The sequence below is a fragment of the Branchiostoma floridae genome, chromosome 18 (genome assembly GCF_000003815.2).
Source record: "Branchiostoma floridae strain S238N-H82 chromosome 18, Bfl_VNyyK, whole genome shotgun sequence".
NCBI lineage: Eukaryota > Metazoa > Chordata > Leptocardii > Amphioxiformes > Branchiostomatidae > Branchiostoma > Branchiostoma floridae.
Genome location: NC_049996.1, coordinates 9,454,988 through 9,476,416, shown reverse-complemented (window position 1 = coordinate 9,476,416; position 21,429 = coordinate 9,454,988). Strand labels below are relative to the sequence as shown.

Sequence of the window (21,429 nt, the reverse complement as noted above, 5' to 3'; positions counted from 1 at the left end):
CATGAAAAATGGAGGTATAGTTTTGAGTGTGTCTGTCTGTGTATGTGTCTGTGTGTGTGTTTGTGTTTCCGGATATTTGTGAACATCATCACTTAAGAACCTCTTGCTGGACTACGATGATATTTGGTATGTGGGTAGGGGTTGGGAAGACGAAGGTCAAGGTCAATTTTGGGCCCCCTGGTGTGCGGCCTTGGTACTGCAGCGCAACTTCTGGTTTTGCTATCTCGGTGTTCTGAACATGCTATGGTCAAGATTTTTTTTAGTATTAGATAGCTCTTGTGCTCAGAAAAAAATGACATAAGTTTGGGCCCCCTAGCGTCTAGTTTTGGGATATCAGAGGCATTTTTGTCAAAAACTTCTGACGAGGATAACTCAAGAAGGGAACAACGGATTTTCATCATTTTGGGTATGTCGGTACCTTACACAATGTTGTACAAGATAGGATACTAATTATGCAAAAAAGGAGTACATTTGCATAGTTAATGAGAATATTCTATCATAGCAGTTTTTTCAATGTATCTCTTGTCCCGGACGTGATATGGTCGTGACATTTGGGTGGTAGATAGCTTTTAGCGTCATAACAAAGTGGGGCAAGTTTCAATCCCCTAACATTTAATTGTGGAACTGCAGGGTCGTTTTTGTCAAGACACTCCAAAGAGGATAACTGCAAAAAGGAATGACGGATTGCCTGCATTTTAGATATGCAGGTAGCTTCGGCAAAGATGTTCATAATGATACGCATTTTATGCAAATGAGGACTTAATTTGCATAATTTATGAGGAAATTGTATAATTCCATTGTTTGCAATAGCTGGACTTCGATAAATGTAACACTTGAACATATGCAGATATCAAATATGCAAATGAGGAACTTATTTGCATAATTTATGCAAAAATTGCAAAACAAATTAATGATTAATGATCTGAATTGGGAATTTTACTTGTGACATGTGTACTGTACGTTATTCAATGATGAACAACACCATGCACAAATCATGTTAATGTTAAGTCATTTGCATGAAATTAACAAAAGCTCTAAATATTCATTGAGGTATGAGGTCGCCGAACTCTAGTTGGTCTAGTAGTGAACTGTCCGGCTGGATAGACTGCAAAAGACTGACTGAAATCCCATGGCAACTTATTTGTCCCTAGTTGACGGAATTCTTCCCTTTTTTGATACAGCTGACACGTTATTAGCTTGAAGACATTAGTTGTACAGCCAAGCTTGGTTGCATCGGAAAACAGCCGCCTGGCGATATGCAGCAAAACTGCACCCATCACTTCAAACAAAAGCTGAGCGCCACCTGTTCCTACTGGTCTGACAGGTGTGGTCACGTGTCTCCATGAACAATACCTGGCCCGGATCAGGTTGCTTATCTACATACGGACAGAAAAGACATGTTTACAGTATCATGGAGCGGCTCCGACTCCTGTTTAGGAACGGAGTGATCTTATGTGGTTTCAAGTTCAACATGGCGGGCCACCTCCCAACGGTATGAACAAGAGAGCGCCCATGACTAGACGACGTAGAAGAAAAGTAGAGTAAGTTGTCTTGGTTTCTTCACTCGTAGTGTCTACCCTACGCCGTGTTACATGTAGTGTGTTGCTAGGAAGGTTTGAATTGGGTCATTGAGTGGTTGATACAGTTTCAAGTGCCGTAGTTGTAGCAGTTTACTCTGTGTCTACAACAACGTTTCCTTACAAACACCGCTGTTTACGGAGTACACAGATAAATGTGTTCTTCAGGTGACTTATATTGTCAGATACTGTTCACAAAACTATGGATTTTAAACAGCCGTTTGCCACCGGAACAACACAACATTCCCCGCTGTACAAAACTGGCTAAACTACGGGAGTCATGTCGCCAAATTGGGCTGTGTATGACGACATTGGAATGGGTTTATCCAGTGAAGAATACAAACAGTATAAACAAGATAAAACTTGATAAGAATGTTTGCAAATAGCTACAAATTCTAGAGACCCCACAACATTCTCAACTGTACAAAAATGGCTAAACTACGGGAGTCGTGGCACCAAATTGGGCTGTGTATGACGACATTGGAATGGGTTTGTTCAGTGAAGAATACAAACAGTATAAACAAGATAAAACTTGATAAGAATGTTTGCAAATAGCTGCAAATTCTGGAGACCACAAGCAGTTAAACGTAACCCATAATTACAGTGCTAACATCCAAGGTAATAGCATGGACGTTTAGAGGCTTACGTACGTGTGTGGTGTTACTGCCGCATGCATGTCTGTTTACGTAAACATCCTGAAAAGCTAGTGTTTTGTTCTTCATAAATGATAAGTCTCCATTCAGTTCCTAATGAAAATACTAGCTACGCTAAAATTACTGTATCATATGTAGAACAGCCCGCAAAGTAACGTTCATTTATCACTGGGGAATGGACTAAAAATAAACTTATTGAGCTGATGTATTAGTTGGGGAACGATTACATTTCAGCAAACATGTGATTGTTGTTCAAGATTAAATTCTGATTAACACCAAATACTTCTTATGTGTGGGATAAATGCTATTTCTGAACGTTGGGTTGCATTTTGTTATAAGTTTTCCATTAAACGTTTTGCGGTTTTAAGATACACAAAGGAACACGTTTGTATTCCACAAGCTTTTACAAAGAGTGGGTCGCTAAACGGTCCAAAGTCTCACAAGCCTGTGTTTAGTTTTGAAAAGACCAGAGACTTTACCGACGGTTGTAACCACGCTACAAAAGAATTATTCACACTACTAGTCGGGTAAGGTCATAAATTATGTACCTGTGTCTATCCGGGAGGCTTGTTTTGAGCATGTGGCGACATTTCAGTTGTACAGAGAGTTAGAAAATGGTCATAGAAATCAAAATGTGATGCAAAATACTATTTTCAAGTATCTAGACTGCACTTTGATTGTCGCGTACATTCAAAGGGCACTAAACATCCACATATATACCGTGTTGACAGTGACAGAAATGACTAAATTTAAACCATACATGCCAAAATCCCATACTATTAGTTAAAACGTCGGAATGCAATTGATGACAAGTTTGATGACTTTTGAATTCGACAAACGATACAATGTAATTACTTATCAAAAGTCTTTTGTATAATGCTTCCAGACATCATAATTAGCGTGTGCTTACCTAACAGCCCAGTTGGGAGCATGTTACGAGTATGTTGGGTAACTCCCACTTCATCAACTTTAGCGTTATCAACAGCTGTCACATTCGTAATTCCAAAAGTAGCACTGTGTGCGTTATATCTATCGTGGAGGACTGTATATGAGTATGTAAACAAGCGGCGCAATTTAATCTTTGTCCGTCTTTAATCCATGGATAAACTACGAAAATAAGTATTTTTTCCAGGTACGTAGGTTTGTATTCTTAAGATTAAGAATCCACCGTGTCCTAATAGCCTGGATTTACAATTGTATAGGCAATTGGGTAGGGCCCGGTGTTTCATCCGCTCGTATGGTAGGTTTGAGAAGGGAAATTGAGGACATTCTTGCATGGGACAGTTGTTGATGTGTCCGACTTGATTAGTATTTTAGGACAGAAAACGTGATAATTGGAAACGGTATGTGATGACAGTTATTTCAATAATTGTCTATAAGGTATATCTATATACTACTGATATGCATCGAAGATGATGATGATATACTAGTGAATAAAGATGATAGAGGGGTGCTATCGCATTTTTTCACTACAAGTGAAAATAAAAATAGACAGCACCCATCTATCACATTAATACGCTACCAAGAGTTGAAAGATCGTGTCTATTACTGAAAAAATGAGATAACATCCCTCTATGACATTAATTTACTAGTAGGGGTGTCTTGCGACAGACAAGATTTTCTTGGGTCCTTGTCGGCAGTCGGTCCGTCACTGTCCGACTGAAAATGGTACGACAAAAAGGCGTTCGAAGAATATTCCCTTGCAGTAGAAACTTTATTGTAAAAAATGCCGATTCTGGCAGAGTTGCCAAAGTTCCTCGTACGCTTTTGTCGGCATTCGCTTCTGTCTTAGTTTGGCTGAGAATCGTACGACAAATAGAATCATTCGAAGAATGGAATCACACAGTATAACGTTCAGTGTAAATACTCTGCATTGACTGAAGTACTATGTGATTCAAAAAGTAACCGGGACGTAGAAACTTCACTGTAAAGGCTGTTGTACTGACTAAGGTAGGTTCATACAGCGTTATTAGGTTCCTTGCGTGCCTTGTAACAGAAAAGGTTTTTGCAGATCTTTGTCGGCATTCGGCCCTGTCATACTCATTGTCTGCCTGAATGGCCTACGCCAAGAAGTCGTTGGAAGAAAGTAACCGGGCCGTATACGTAGAAACTTCACTGTAAAAGCTGTTGTATTGACTAAGGAATGTGATTCAGACAGCGTTGTCAAGGCTTCCCGTGTGACTAATGTAACAGAACAGTTTTTTTGCAGATCTTTGTCGGCACAATCATAGTCTGGCTGGAAATCGCACGACAAGAAGCCGTTCAAGGAATGTAACCGGGCCTTAGAAACTTCATGTAAAGGCTGCTGTATTGACCAAGGAATGTGATTCAGACAACGTTGTCAGGGTTCACGGTTCCTCGCCAATGTTTGAACTGTTTCTCCACCTGTGAAGCGGGAGGCAAAGGCCACGGCCCCCACAGTAGCAAACTTCACAATGGCGCCACTGACTCTTAAAGTCGCCAACAATGGCAATGTGTGCATAGCGTGACAGAGAGCAGATGACAGGCCGCCATCTTGAAAACGATACCGTTCGTGTTTGTGTGGCATTGTGGTGTCTCGGGAGAAGGCACGTATTATACCCGGGGGTAAGTTTACATCGGACCGAGAGCGTCACGTAACGTTCTGTCACGCTTCAAGTACACGGTTGTGAAGGGACACAGCTAGCATTTCAGATTTTACGTACTCCGTAACTAGGATAGATGTCGTGTTGAGGATCCAACAATATCAACATACATTTAAAACTACTTAAACAAAATGAAAATTCTCTCTAATAGTAGCTTGGTATTTGTGAAAAAGGTCAGGGCAAGAGATCCCTCAAATTTTACCTACGGCCTTAAAAGTTAACGTTCAGTGGTTTAGTGTATGTTTCCAACCTAAGTCATTCATGTGAAAACCAATCGGAAACGGTTGATTGTTAACAGAACAAACAACCCAAACCTTCGTTTCGGTCGACAAGAAAAATAGAAACATTCCATCATGCCTTGCTATAACACGAGACGGCACCTGTTAGGGCAAACAAAGCCTGATTCATTTCAATGACCTTTCTTACAACTTGTTTCAGATAACATGAACTCCCACTGCGACCCTCTATAATAGATCCTTTATCCTACCACGGTAATTAACTGCAAAGTAATCACCTGTATTTCAGATCCTTCAAAACTTATTTCACACCCAGGGATAGTAATTAAGGAGGCTTTTGAAACTTTGTTATTTGCATTTACTTACCATAATACGAGAAAATGTGGCACTGCAGTCAAGTTGATAACTTAGTTTAACAGTGCCACATAATCCTTACAAAGAACAAAATAAAATTGATGAATGAAGCAAAGATAATTAATGACGATATGGAATATTAATACATAGAATATACCATACAGCATCCTATCTCCCTAAGCCTTGGAGAAATTTGTCTTCTATATTAACCGACGTGTGCATCGGTCAAACGGAGCAAGAGGCGCTTTGTGTCTTCGATGTAGCTTTGCCTTATAAATTGCAGAATGGGGTGGATTCTTAAGAGATATTGTACGATGCTTTCTATAGGGCAACGCTACTGTAGATATAAAAGATAACGTTACTCTATTCAATATTGTAACATGCAATTTTTTACATACTGAACTGAACTGAAGATATAGCACATGTACACTGACAACGTAAATCATTCTGATACATCACACTAATAACACGTCAAAAATCCATGTTCATGTATCACTCCATATATTAGCTGCCTTTCTCTTTCCTAAAACACTACATTTTTTCCTTTAGGAGTTTACCAGATCTAGTGACGTCATTTAGAACTCAGGAAATGGACGATACCACAGACCCCGGATGGGGAACAGGAGTGAAGACTCCATACAGATTACCCAGGCTGCACCTGGGCGACGCAAAAAATGAGGGCGAACTTCCTAGGGGCAATCCACCAGTGCATCCGGAGGGGTACTACACCAGGAGGTAAGGGATGATCCAATTTTTCTGGGGAGGGGGTCTAGAAGGTGGTATTTTCATGCCATTCGAGACAAGACTGTAGCAGCTATGAATGAACGTGCGAAGCTTTATTGAAACCAAAGAAACGAGAAGACACACTTAGCTAAATAATCTTATATCTCCATGAGTTTTACCAAAGCCCACGGACTATAACAGATGATCAATAACCCCAAGTCAATCCAGTCAATAAGACAACCCAGGTGTACCGTATTGAGGTCATTGACCTTCCTGGGCAGACCAACTGATCACGAGTTTTCTTATGAGCATAGCCTTAAGGAAAAAGGTGTCGACATCTAATGCTGAAGTATTGAAAATACTGTTAATTGGTCTAAAATCGATGTGAATTACCTAGACTTATAGACTCTCACGTCGTATTCCGCATGAGGTAGTTATGGAATTCCAGCACATTTTGTGTTGCGTTACGTGTTTCTTTCGGACATCCATAATTACCCACATTTCAAAATTGAATATTCGTGCAAATACATCAAAATGGTCGTGAGTAATCATGTGCCTAGATGTAACCATTTATAACTCCATAACTCACCCAGCACGAGAACTCCGCCACCACTGGAGATCAGCACGTCGTCCATCCTCCTCCCGGCACAGTCTCTGGCGCAGCTCGCCCGGCAGAGAAGGCTCGAGGTGCCGAAGTTCAGGGCCGCCATGGTCCGGCCCAGGTACACGGCCATCCCGCACACACCGCCACAGTCGGTCAACATGGACCACGACGATCTGTCTGTATCAACAACGGCATACCCTAGGTAAGGAATTCGAACCATTTCCCTTTCCTCTCAATTTTTTATTCCTCCATTCTGGAAAGTCGTGATTTAAAATACAGACATGTACGTATACACAGTAAGGCTTTGCTATTGAATGATCACTTTTAGACACAAAATAAAGGGTTTGATAATAAATATATTGTATAAACTTGATCATTGTATACATTGTCCAGCAGCCCTTATTGTGCGTCCCTTTTCACTTCTCTCTGGGCGTGCACTACAATGTGATATTACAGGAGGAACCAAAGTCGTTCACACCTTATAAATTATAGGAGAATATGATCCTTTGTTGGTTGACATTTTAAGCATGCATTTGCCAAGCATCATTTTGTTGCGACCTGTACTTAACCCCGTGGGTATATATGCGTAATAAAGGTATTCATTCATTATACAGTTTTCATTAATTCATTCACTTTGCAGCTAGAAATTATTATAATTGGACAAAATCTGATCTTTACTCTTGTATATTCTGCTCTTCTCGACGCTTGGTTTACACCGATAAGATAGCTAGAATCATCAGACTAGAAAAACATGTGCGACTGTTCTGCAATTTCAGTTTATTCCGCAAGACGCCGCACTCATTACAGAGGGACCTTCTTCCCACCCCGTCGCTACGTTCGCGGCAAGGCGGCAGCAGCCCTGACTGGAAGCTGTCGTCATACCCGCCTAATGTCTACGACTCAAAGGTAAGCCTCTTAGAAGATCAGGTTTCGACGAATGCAAAGCTTAAGGAAGGGACGGTGTGTTTTCTAGCTATGTTGCTGCAGTCCAAAGAGAAGAAGTTTGGGGTGAAACATATATGTGGACGTGGTTTGAATCCCACATCTGACACCATGTTACGTCTTGTATTGTCCTTTTGTAGAGACGCAGACTGAGAAAAGATGACGAGTTTTAATGCTTTAATCTCTAGGGTTAGTAGAGGGCCTTGCATCGAAGTGCTCAGCGTCCAGGGTCAGGAACAGAAGAGATGGTGTTCGATTCTATAGTTATGATTAAGTAGAGGCTGAGCTACATAATATTCATAGAAGTACTTGGGCTAGTATATTACAAAGATTGTGAGGGGTGTTATCTTAGCCAGATTACTAAATACACAGCTTTACAGAATACAAAACCAAAATGATATGAAAATGTATGCACTATTATGCTAATGAACCGTATTTGTCATGATTGACAGGAACAAGGGTACACCGGACCCTACTCACGTGAGTTTATCGTCCACTGCACGGCTCCCAACAATTGGCTGAGAATGAAGCTACGGAAACACGTCAGAACCACCCCCGCCAGATGAGGCGCCATCAACCTGGATGCCATGGGAACGGGACAAAATGTAGATTATATGTAAATTATACAGGGGTTGCATAAATTGTATTGACTTCTTTGAAAGGGAATGAAATATGTGAACTCTGTTGCAAACTTGCCATAATACTTCTCAATGTACATAGTATGCAACTGACTGGTTGGCTATTGTTTTAATTGGCATTAGAGGAAACAGAATTATGAAATGAAACATTCCTGTACTTAGTATCACTTTGTGCAACGGTATTTGCCTGTACCAAAAGGTCTACAACAATTATGTGAACAGCTCTTTTTCATTGTCTGTAAATATCAGATAAAGATTATCTAACAAATAATGATGGAATGTTATCGCACAAGTGCGCATGCGCAGAGTCGGCTGGCCATATCTTGTTTTACTATAATTTCATACACAACGTAATATGTTAGAATTAACTTTTATTCGATTTGTGTCTTTTAAATAAGCCAGAAAACAATTTTCTTCTTTGTCTCTAATTTCTGAGTGTATACATGTACGTAATATAATGTAATATATGTAACTTGTAAGATCTAGCCAAGCTAATGTATTCACCAAGAAATATTGTATAGATACGGACCGTAATGAGATGCAAGCAATTGCACTTTTAGCTGAGTGCAGATGGAAATAGTATCAACATGAAAAAGAAGCCATGACTATCTTACACATCAATAAGACACGCTATATTTTAAACCAATGTTACAGTAACAATATCTGTTTTACTGCAAGAAGACAAGTACCACTATGTTCTTCATTGCCAGCTATAAAGTGCCCATTGCGTTGTATGTAAAACATCTTTTTTTTACTTTTTTCGAACACACTCTAGTTCACAATGTCACTGTGCCACATGTGTTTCAAATAAATGTTTTACGAACAAAATCTGTGGTCTTACAATAGTGACTTAATACTCGTATGTATAAAATTCGGGTAGATTAACCACCGCCTAAACTTATCTTCAGGACTGAGGTGCTGCTCATTAGGGTTCAGCAAGCTGTCTGCAGCATAACTAGAGAAGCTGTGGATCGGATCCTAATGATACTTTGTATATGTGTAGGGTTGGGAAAACAAGAGCCAAGATCGCTAATGGCCGCCTAGCGGTACTGCAGCTAGACTTCCGGTTTTGATATCTCTTGTTAAGGACATACTGCGGTCATGATCATTGAAGTGGTAGATCGTACTTGGAACAAGGAGTTAGTGGTGTAAAATCATGATAAGACCTTCATACTTGTGTTATAACTTGGATCGAGAAGATATTATTTATGAAAATAAGGATACAATTCCCATAATCAATCATACAAATTCTTGATACGTCACTCGAAAACGTTACCATCATTTGGAGAAAGTCGTTGAACTCTAGTTTAAAAGACTTGAGGTAGAAATGATGTTGTGAATATCACAGAGTATCCCTTCTCAATTGATTCCCTCCTTCCTTCCTTCGTCTACCCCCCCCCCCCCCCCCCACATTCCCATTCATCCCTTCGTTCACTCATTTATTCCCGGCCCTACGGTGAATGACAGCATCCCAGTCACGTTGCACTGCACCCCTGCCGATCACCCCGGAGACAACATCACAACGTCGAATCCAATGAGAATACCTTAACACGACGAGTCTCTCGTTTCTATAGCAACTACTTCACGTCTCCATGACAACGGACAACAGTGGGCTCATTAGCGCGGAGATGGAGTGGCTCTTTGCATCACGCTAAGGTGCGGAGGGAATCCATGTTTAAAGTGATTAGGCACTCCAACATGCGTGAGCCACAACTGCGGCCACATCCTCTGTGCTAATGGGTATATTTATGGGCACGAAGGATACAGGTGTGATTAGCATTAGGTCGTTCTTATCAGATTGCTTCAGCCAAGCGTGGGTAATGGAAACTTTTAGGAGTGTACAGTGCCAGTTACGCCAAAATGCAGTTACTCAAGCAACTGGATATGATTTTTGGAAACGAAAATCAACGGAAGTTACTTGAAAGGTCTGACCGTTTCCAAAAGTATATCCAGTTGCTTGAGTAACTGCTTTTTGGCGTATCTTATTGCCTGGGCGTCTAATTGCCGTCGACGCAACTGCCAGCTAAGTTGCAGGATAACCAAGTAACAGGTGGTCTTCCTAGGACAAGTCTGCAGCACAGGACGATTCATACTCAGAAAGCATTCAAACTGATAATATGGGAACCCGAAACGCCCAAGAGGTGACCCAAGAGGGCGGTGGAAAGACTAGTGCGTGTCTACATCCGCCACGCATAAGAAATGATGTTTGTGAGCGATGATGGTGATGACAGTTTGTCATAGCAAGAAGAAATCCCTCCTCACGGAGAAAAAACATTTGAACAGATTAGGGTGGAAGGAGTTCATCAGTAGTTAAAAGAATTGCATATTGTGAATCAGAGCAATTGGAACAAAATGGAAGTTAGCTGGCTAACTCATGGGACTGGATACCACATTTTCATAACCCTGTTACATAATCAGATTCACGCATTAAAAATAGCAAGATCTAGATATCGTGACAACGAAATAACGGATAATAAGATGTATCCATTCAATTTGTGACTTTGTGGATTTCTCAGAGAGATTAAGCGAAATACATGACCTCAATACCCTAGGATGAATGCATAACGACAAAGAAATGTAAAAGAAAGAGAGAGAAAAGTAGAAGACAACCTAACATACAGTCCCTCCCACTCCATATATTAGTTTGTCTACGATGTCCTTGCAATTTGCGCAGAATAAGCACAGACAGCTGTTGAAGTAGAGCGGCGCAACATTCTTGACTGAAATTGTTTTGGCAATGGACTACATTTACGGACGTGCATACTGTGAGAATGAAGCAGCCTGTTGCTATATAGCTACTCGTTACCGTATAAAAACGGAGACATGTTGTGGGGATAATTATCAAAGACACGTACCAGATGGTGTGCCAAACATGTTTGAGCGCACTTGAGTGAACATAGGGACGGATACCACACTTACCATAGATAGATAGATACAAGATGATGTTACATCCTTAAATATTTTGTGCGTAAGCTATTACGCAGGAAACGAAGAATTAGAAAGGCAACCTTTTCGCGAAAATGCGCGAAATGTTTTCCCTGTAAACTTTTGTCTAGCTTCTCGCAGGCACACAATACTATACCATTAAGCTCGCCATATAGTACTGTGTGCGAGTAGAAAAAAGAGCCACCCTACATCGATCTACTTTTGGGGACCAAGTCATTAACATAATTATGCGTTACAATTAGGCTCGACCTATATTTATAGTACAGTGTGTGAGTAACAAAAAATACAGAAAGGTTTTGCTCTCGCAAACCTGTAATTGCTCATTTTTATGCTAATATGATGATGCACTTCTAAGGTCTGATTGGTTCACAGCAGTTCTAAGCCCTGATTGGTTCACAGCAGGGGTTTTAGCTTTGATTGGTTCCTGACAGAAGAAGAAGAAATGAAAAGAACACACCAGCAAAAACAATATGTTTTTCCTATCGGGGAAAACATAAAAAATCTCTGCTTTTCAGTCTCCAACCTTCATATCAATCACTTTGTTACACTCCTATAAGAACTACGATGTGGATGTTCATCGGAAGTCGATGCTATTGCGTTAAACCCCGTGATGTTTTCATCTCTATATAGGAAACGTTCTGTCCCGAGCAGGACATGCTTACACGTAGCTGTGCCGTAACCAAGTTCCCGGGGCACTTTGATTTGTCGGTCGATATAAACACTGGCCTGTTTATGATATCACATGGCTGTTTGTCCGCATAAAATGACGTCACCAGGAGGGTGAAGGGGGAAAGAAACGTAGCGCGCTGACGTCATATGAGAGCGTGTCAGACCAAACAATATATATGATCACCACAACAACATCATTACATATCAAATTTTGATTAGTCTACAATGTTATACAAATTTGCCAGGCTGCGCAAGGCATTGGGCAAAAAGATTAGTTGAGAAATTAGCATCTTCCTTTGACGTATACAATGACATCAAGTTTGGAAACATATAGCGAAGCTTTTAAATAGGCAATATCATATCTCTCGCTGTTCACGTCATAAGCTTTGGTGTGAGTATGGACCCGCGAAACCCTTTCGGTACTTTTCCCGCGTACTGCAGCGGACATCGTCACCGGTCGCAGACGAACTGGGGTATGCATGGTTAGATTTGTAGCCGACGGATAGGATATAACAGGCGTGCTGTTTATCACAGTGACAAGAAAGATCTAGAATCTGATCTACGTGCAGGTTTGTTCGCATAGATTATCCGGATTAAACCAGAGATTAACTGCACAGTACCGCTTCAGGGGTGCAAGCTGTTGTTTCCCATCAATAGAAAACTCGAACACAATACGCGTCGTGTGCCAATGTTGCGCGGCGGTTACGACATACTAAGAAGCTACTAAAATAGACTGGACGCGCATCGGTGTTAAAGTCTTCACAGCAGACCAGAGCTTCAATGATCAAATACTGCTTTGTAACATAGTGTGTTCAGAAGGATCCTGTCTTCAACAACATTGCCCTCAGGAGTCGAATGCCACTGGAAACCAGGACGGCATCGGTCAGAACAAAGAACAAAAACGGCAGCACCTAGAGCCTACTATAGATCACACCGATACCAAAAACGCCCTACAGGTTGTTTCTGAGAGTTCACACATTTATCCATCTATTCCGTTTTATTGTAACCAGCCCCTCTAAAGGTGCACTCTCATGTGACTTGGGGCACGCTTCCGGCGTTGTGGGGTTCGTTCACTGCGTCACTGTTTTGTTATTTTCTCCGATTTTTATAATTTAGATATTGCGTAATACTTAAAGTATGACTTAGAAGACGACAAAATACACACACAAAAAAGAAAATTCGTTCTTTATCTCTGCAGTTCGTTGAGTATCTTTCGAACCCCACACTGCCGCGAGCGTGCCCCAAGTCCGGTGAGAGTGCACCTTAACGTGAAGAGACAACATTGCAGACTCCGAAATGATAATGCTGACTCCACAACCAACACAACCTCATCAAAATGACAACAGCCTCCATTAGTCATCACATCGGATCCTGAAGAGGATTAATTACTTTGGCAGCCGTCATCATAAGGCTACGTCATTACCTTACAACGAGCAGGCGTTCGGATTGTCGGAGAGTCAATCATCATCAGACGATGTTTGCGCGGTCGCCATGGCAACAGATGCCGCGCCTGGCCGCCACCACGAAATAGGGATGTAACCCCTCAAGGTTAGCAGTAGAGCCGAGTGGAGGATTTGCGGCTCCCTACACTGAGCCATGGTAATGATGTGCACATTGGAGCCGTAGCATCTTGAGGCGGATTTTAAAAGCCGTGAGATGATGAGGACTTAGCTCCGCTTTACCATCAACCCATTTCGAATTCTCTCATCTCTGAATCACAAAGGACGATCGCATTCCCAGCGTGCTACACGCGGGAGGGTGTCTTCTCTCGTGGTGATCTCTCATGCGCGAGGACGTCTTGTAAAAATTGGCGATGTTGTCGTCATCTTGAACGATCTACGCTTGGCAGAATACCAGGTACGTGGGACTCCACATATACACACGTTGTCCTGCAATGACTGATGGAAGAACGGCGCACACATCACCGTGTTCACAAAGGAAATCTCGTGTGCTAATGAGCTGGCTTGTTGGGGATTATAATGTTGACGCGGCGGCGTCTTCATACGGATTGGACAATATCTGCTTACTAAAATACACCAGAGCGCTCTATTGAGGTCTGTATCAACCGTAAGGTACATGATGGACATTTGAGATCTAAAAGGAAAACCACTAAACGGAATCTGTTCGCCATCTGAATGGGGTCGTCGGTTTCGACCAAAGGAAGGTCAAAACAGGCAGCCCCGCCGCGGAACCGGGTCCACACCGAGACGACGGCCAGCGATGGCTGCATCGACGTGCCGCCGGGGAGGAAGTCACCACGGCCCGACAAGCGCACCTCGGAGCCCGCGGTTGTCGTGGAACAAGGTACGTGCTGTTTGCATAAAGCGCCCCAGATGGCGAGCTCCAAAGCTTAGCGCGTAATGAGCCGCGTCTTACGGTAGGCTTTTAGGCCCCGTTTAACGGCGAGATTGGGTTGTCATGTATGTAGTCTGCGCAGCTGGGCGCTGCTCTCTCCGATATTCAGTCTTGTTAGCCATGCGCTGCATTGCAAATGGCGTAATACTAGTAGACTGTAAGACATGTCCTCATGCCTAAAGCTTTGCACTCATATCCGTGTTATAACACAGTATTAATGCCATTGACCTATGCCTTCCCCACCTGTTAATATTCAAAACATAGAATTCAAGACATTGTAATAGACACCGTCTTAAAGCAAAAAGTGAGCTTGTTGCTTGTTTTATATGCCACGATTATGTATGTGGCTTAACACCCGAGTCATTTATATTGCCTTTAACGAGGTAATAGCTCACTAATTACGCTGGCATGCTTCGATGGCTACTGTAAAACTGCATGTCAATGTGACGCGCTGACTTCATTTTCAGGTATTCATTCAGTTATACATTCACCCGGTGAACTCTATCAGCTGTATTAACCTCAAATCACATGTGTCCTCAATAGGCCTCTAAATTGGTAACGTGGGCGAATCTACTAACTCACTCACTCATTCAAAGTCTAGCTCACATTCACTCTCACAGAAATTCGCTCACACGGCTCACTCACTCACACTCACTAACTCACTCACAAATAATAGATTGCCAGAATATATTTTTCATAAAAAAATTTAAAAAATTTGGAAACTCCGACATGCAATGACAAGCAAGACCGGGGAGTCCAGTCTTAACAAAAGTATTTTTCCTTTCAGTGTCTTGGAGCGAACAATAATCGTGTGATATCGACTAATAACGCGTCAAAAGGCGCCACGGCAATCTCCCATTTGTAATAACATCATAGCATCATTCAACCATTGTTGGTGTCATCTAACCCCTATAGGAAGAGGCATGCGGCTGTGCGTAACCAATTAGTCAGTTTGAGTATTACTCGAGCACTGTCTGAAAAAGAGCTGGCACTGTTTTTGTAAGGGAAGCGGCAGTAAGTTCTTTAGGAGAGTTGTGTTTACCTCCGGACGGAGAGGACGTTCACCTCCGATGAGAGTATTGTTTTTGCCCAAAAAGCAGTTACGTTACTCAAGCAAATGGATATGATTTTGGAAACGGTGAGACGTTTCCGATAACATCCACTATCTTTTGTCAGTGACACTGAAGTGATTTGGGAGAAACTGGTCTTTTATTTTTCCAAAATCATGACCAGTTTCTTGAGTAACTGCTTTTTTTGGCATATGTTATTACCAAGATATCTAACCTTCATCCAGGTATTATTTGTGGTTGTGTATATATTTGTAGTCTATATGTCAAGATCCTTTATTTGATTAATTTGTATTAAATTTGGTATGTGGGAAGTTATGGAGATTACAAAGAACCCTGGCAGTTCTAGTTCCTCTAGTACTATATTTTAGGTTATTTATTTATCTATCAAACTTCACCATTATAAAATGGGGGGGGGGGGGGGGGGCAGAACGGAAGATAATATTATAATATGCAAATATACAAATGGTAACAATAACATTAAAGAAATATAACGTTAGAGCAAAATAAATATGGAGATGCAGTTATTTTCTTGAGTGATGCGGTAGACGTTTGTAGAGGCTGCAGTTAACGTGAGCTTCTTTGGAGTTACTGTAGAGGTGTACTTAGTTTCTGTAGGCATTAGTAGATTACAGTCAATATCAATCTAGATTTTTATATAGCAGCAGTAGATTTCATAGAGCTGCATACCTTTTTGAAGTAGTCTGGTTCTTTATAGCTACGGTGGCTTTCCTAACAACATCCCTAGCCGAACACTCGGCCCAAGTCCTTCTTGTTTGTGCAGGATTTATTTTGACGACAAAGAAAGTTGAGGATTGTTCATCACGATCCAACAACACTAATCGCGCGTACAATCCCGATTAAGCCCGCCACACAGAAAAGACTTAATGAACAAAAACAACGACAACAAGACAAGAAGTTCATAATATATACGATGTCAATGTGATGGTTGTGCCTTTGAGATATACGTTAATAACAATGTCGTGCGCTCTGTAAGGTCTTAGCAACTGATGAAATATATTTCCACATATGGTCTACACTTGAGTCTGGTACAAAGTACTTTGCATGATTATAAGTCTTTTGGCATATTGTTTGAAGGTTATACCCGTCGCCAAAGCCACATAAGGTTCACACAGATGTGAACCGTATTTAGAGTAAATTACATGGTAATTCAATAGGCGCCAAGCCGTTTGAGGTTTCGAAAATACTATGGAAGTGGGCCATTATGTTACACATAATTTGGCCCCAAAAAGTATTAAGATATCATTTTTTGTTTTATGTAGACTATGCATGGGAAATGACATAGTATATTATCAAAGGTATAACGTTAAATGAAATCAAAATGATCGGATTTGGAATAGATAAAAAGATTGTAAATACGTAAATCCATATGCAGACACTGGAAGGAATATAACTATGATTTTAGAAATGCTTTGACTAAGATAAAAGACGAACATCACCTAGAAGCATGAACAGAAGGCAAGAGTTATCAATAAAAAAATGAAGAAAAATAACTGAGTCTTTAACACAAAAAATAAAATGGCACCTCCACATAGCAGAGCCAGTGTAAGTTACATCTTTGCCGTAAAACATTTTGTTTCGAGTCTACTTTGATTGATGACACTTGAGTTGCCCTAAAACCGTCACATCCATAATTCCAAACGCTTGCACGGGGTCATCAACCCCATTGATGAGTGCGCATGTTCATATTTACTATACCTAATTAGAGGTCTCGAATGGCGGCGGAGGTTGCCTCTTTCTATGACATGTGTTTTCCCTAGCCTTGAAAAACAATTGTTTTTTTTTCTGAAGATTTTTTTGTACACCTGTTCCCTATAACGTTCAATGTTTCCTTACTATCATTATCTGCTTAGTGTACTCAACGTATGTCTGGCGAAATCGTGTGTATACTACGTTACATGTCGAATGCCATTTGTTGTTGAACACCGGTCAGTATCTAACTTAGTTTCCATGCAAGCGCTGTCTACTCTACAGGATATACACATTGGGCCACACTGACTTAACTAGTGACATCCTCTGGGGGCGAAAATGAGAAAAAAAAATTCAGCAAAAAATGCTGCTAAACCTTACATGTAGGACTTAACATGTAGTCAATTATTTCCCAGGCTTGGTTTGTCCAATATTTACCTCTAGTCAGCTTAGAGAATATACAATCGTCGCCATTTCAACAATGTTGGCCATTGTTTAAATAAGGGACAATGGTACTCTGACCACGATCCCCCTTATACTAACATTTCCAAACCGATGCTCGGCCGGGCTGTTTGTGGAAACGAAAATAGACATGTATACGTTACAAGACATATACACAAATAATGCCCACGAATGTTTCTTTTCCGTCTTGTGTAGTTTCGTTCCCAAAAGCTGTCCGGTCGAGCCCCTGTTTGGAAATGTGACCTAGGCCTTAGCCGGGAGAGCAGATTTGCTGACAAGCATAAAATTCTGATTGACCAGGGATGCTATTGGGTCACATGTGGCCACAGTTTATTTTGGAGAACAATGTGCGCGCGGATGCCATCCATAAAATTAAATTATTGTGGCCTTACATCAAAACACGTTTGATCCCACGTACGGCACAGACAGTGTCCTGGGCACGAGGTTGAGCATGCGCTGTTGGTCTCAAAAGGCATATTTTGGGTCAAAGTAAACATAACATATTGTGATTGCGTTGTGCTTGTGTAAAATTCACCTCAGGGCAAATATCTTTACACCTTTTGTTAAAGTCTACATCATATACAGGGTCACATATGGACTTCCAAGGTAGGGCATGTCTTGTCCTGAATACAACATATTGCTTTCGCGCAGATACTGGCAGCAGCTGTAGTGATCTCTGTACATGTATAAATCTACTTAATGTGGCTAGTATATTCTTCTCTTGACCATTGGATCCGATTGGGATAAAATTTCACATCCTGTTTATAAGCAGCTTGATTTCAAAGCTCAAATAATCCTCTATTTCACATTGCTTGGAAGGTCATGCAAGGACCAGGTCCCCTTAGGAAAAGTAGGCTCAAAGCCTCATATTCGCTGACGGGAATTCGTTCTTTGGTTCATCACTTCTTCACTTGGACGAAGGGGGAATGTCGTGCTTCTGGTGTTAACCGGACAGCCCTAACCTTTTCTTGGCGCCATGCCCGAAGGAGGCGTCGGGTGCCATGCGACATAAGACTTTCTATTCGACCTTTGACTGACAATGGAAATGTCGTAGAAGTATTGCACAACACGTTCTCTTAATTTCTGTTGAAACAAAATATTGTGCCTATACACTGTATATCTGTGTTAACAAAATGTGATGTAAGAAATTGATATTGTCAAACTGCATATGTTGGATCACCTCAGCCGAAATCTACAAAGGAGAATTCTTACCTATCGACACTAACGTTTTTACGACTTTATGGAAAACACGGCATTAGTTTTCCAAGGCCTTGTCATATATGTCTAAGCAGAACATAGGGCGGCATACACCATCAGCAATTAAGCGGCCAACGACCCTTGAGACCCTTCCGTCCCAATTCCAGTTGCTTTTACTCCAAGAATCTCATGCTCTGTTTCTTTTACATTGAACAACAGACAAACATTTTTAATGAACATCTTCAGACCCCCTTTCCTGCGACAAATCAAAGGTATTTTGCTCTACATCACATCAAAACTAATACACAAATGATTTCAAAAGACTTCTATTCCTTTCTTTTGATTTCTATTCAACAGGGAAAGTAGAGTCATCATTCAGCATAATGTTAGACCAAGTACGGGGACATGTAAAATGTAAAATGTACAGTAATGGGGTATCTCACTGGGCAAGTTAGCGGCGTCGCTGCGTTCTGAATTGAACTTGTGTTACCATTGACTTTTTAATGGGATATCAAACGTAACGTAATAAAACGTACAAGTATCACAAAAAAGACAGCAAAACACACAAAGCATAAAAAGATTCGTTTTTCATCTATAAGATTCACTGAGCTCTTTGTAAATTATTAGGCTGCCATGACGACGCCAACGTACCACAACTTCAGTAAGGTATTCGCTTTATTTTTGCACCAAGGGCTACGATAGTGAGGTTAGAGTGCCCGTAATTGTAGAACCAAGTACAGAGAAAGTGATGGTACTGTGGCTGTTATTCAGCACCAGGGACAGGGATGGTACTGTGGCTGTTATTCAGCACCAGGGACAGGGACGTTAGTGTGGCTGTTATTCAGCACCAGGGACAGGGATGGTACTGTGGCTGTTATTCAGCACCAGGGACAGGGTTGGTAGTGTGGCTGTTATTCAGCACCAGGGACTTGGATGGTAGTGTGGCTGTTATTCAGCACCAGGGACTGGGATGGTAGTGTGGCTGTTTTTCAGCAGCAGGTACAGTGATGGTGGTGGCAGTGTGATTACTATTCAGCATAAGGAACAGGGACCGTTGCCCAAACATACCATAAGAGTTATCTTTATCCTTTGGGTGTAATATAAGTAGAACATCAAAATGCCTTGTAGCATGTCTTTATATTTGCAGGACTGGAAAGATTCTTATGCATTTATGATAGCACTAAAGAACTATTCATGTATCTATATACAAAAATGACATAGGCTCGTTTTATGATTTTAGATGTCTTTTGCATAGTTATGCTGCATTCACTACTGGATGTACAGAGTTCCCTACTTGTCCTGTATGGTTTTGGCCCAGAAATCCTTGTACCCTTGCCAACAGGAGGCATCCCATTAAGGAGAGAGAGTTTGCTTGCTATTACTATGAGAACGACTTGTCCATTTGAAGCTAATGGTCCCATCGCCTAACCTTCGTCTCTAAACCGTTTTCAATGTCAATAGTAAGACCTCCTGGGACACGTGCAATAGGCGTCATAAGACCCCTAAATGCACTACCGGGTAGCAGCAGAGATGAGTGCGGCTTAGCAAGTTGATGAAATCTCCTGGGACGAAATGGCCGAGCGGTAGGCTCGTCGTGCGTTCAATATCACGCATCAATGAAGTCACTAGCAACACTTTTAGAGAATCTGCGAGGTAAGTGTGCGTGTTAGAGCACCATGTGCGCGTCGGCATACGTAAAACGTATCATCTTTACGAGCCCAACTGGTACGAATATTTAGCGTGACGTCAAAGTTTAAGACACGTGATCGCCACGTGTTCATCTTATCTACTACACGTGATCGCCAGCATGCCATTATCAGAAGAAGGCAGGTAACAACATAATCCTGCTCAATGGATAAAGCGCTTTTGGGGGCCCGAGCTTTTGACAAATGTTGTTTCTCAAGGAACTTTGTGCACTTTAGGTCAAGAACTTCGCTAAAGGATAGGAGAAGCGAAGAACGAAGGTGGCAAGTATCCGCGGAAAGCGATAAAAGCACTCGGTGATGACTCAGTTTCTGTTAGAGTGCCCATTAATACAGCTTCTATGGCTCTTACAGAGACGATAAATGGGTTGAGTGCACGTTCCAAAAATTGTGCATATAATAGCAGTCTAGCTAAAAACCTCGAGGATACAGAAAACGCTTGTCTTCAATAATCTTTGGCGTATAACATTAACAAATTGCAAAATACAGAAAAATACTGAGAAATACACGGATTTGGTAAATATTCTACAAACAAAATAAGTCATGTTTGAAAAACAGTCTCCTTGTCGCTTCCATCAAATCGTTTGACGAATTCTTTATGGCATGATTGATATATATATATATATATACCATAAACCTACAGCAACTCATAGAATACACTTTCAAATGTTTTCGGTGAGTAGACATCAACACACATAGCTTTTAAGCATATGGTTCCAACGCCTCCCTGTCCATTAAAAATATTACAAAACGCTTTGTCAGCATATTTTCGGGAATTCAGCAACGTCTACTGCGCCGGCTAAAGGTTCGCTCCCACCGCACTTGTGTCAAGCTTGGGTCACTGCGGGGTTTGAAAGATACTCAACGAATTTCAGAGATAAAGAACGAATTTTCTTTCTTTTTGTGCATTTTTTGTCGTTTTCTAAGTCATACTTTTACGTATTACGCAATATCTAAATTATAAACAAT

At 41.3% G+C, this 21,429-nt stretch overlaps 2 protein-coding genes across 3 annotated transcripts in view; both read left to right on the top strand.

Moving 5' to 3' along the window:
• The first annotated feature begins 1,345 nt into the window (after positions 1-1,345).
• Positions 1,346-8,752, top strand: LOC118405609. Its single transcript, XM_035805161.1, has 5 exons — positions 1,346-1,541; positions 5,994-6,179; positions 6,761-6,973; positions 7,548-7,677; positions 8,166-8,752. Exons 1-5 carry the CDS (start codon positions 1,453-1,455, stop codon positions 8,277-8,279), a joined length of 732 nt encoding a protein of 243 aa, XP_035661054.1. The 5' UTR covers positions 1,346-1,452; the 3' UTR covers positions 8,280-8,752.
• A 4,679-nt stretch (positions 8,753-13,431) lies between these two features.
• The window catches only part of LOC118405775 (calcium/calmodulin-dependent 3',5'-cyclic nucleotide phosphodiesterase 1A-like), a 54,147-nt gene continuing 46,149 nt past the window's right edge, over positions 13,432-21,429 (top strand). Inside the window, exon 1 of one of the 2 annotated variants that reach the window (XM_035805514.1) lies at positions 13,432-14,270. In XM_035805514.1, coding sequence (XP_035661407.1) covers positions 14,102-14,270 — 169 coding nt within the window. In that variant the 5' untranslated portion in view covers positions 13,432-14,101. The remainder of the gene's footprint in view (positions 14,271-21,429) is intronic. The other variant, XM_035805515.1, reaches the window with a different exon arrangement.

Excerpts from the sequence above, each read along its gene's own strand:
- LOC118405609 (XM_035805161.1), top strand. The coding sequence starts at position 1,453 with ATGTGGTTTCAAGTTCAACATGGCGGGCCACCTCCCAACGGTATGAAC. Across the intron at positions 6,974-7,547 it reads TCAACAACGGCATACCCTAG|TTTATTCCGCAAGACGCCGC; the intron begins GTAAGGAATTCG and ends CTGCAATTTCAG. Across the intron at positions 7,678-8,165 it reads CTAATGTCTACGACTCAAAG|GAACAAGGGTACACCGGACC; the intron begins GTAAGCCTCTTA and ends CATGATTGACAG.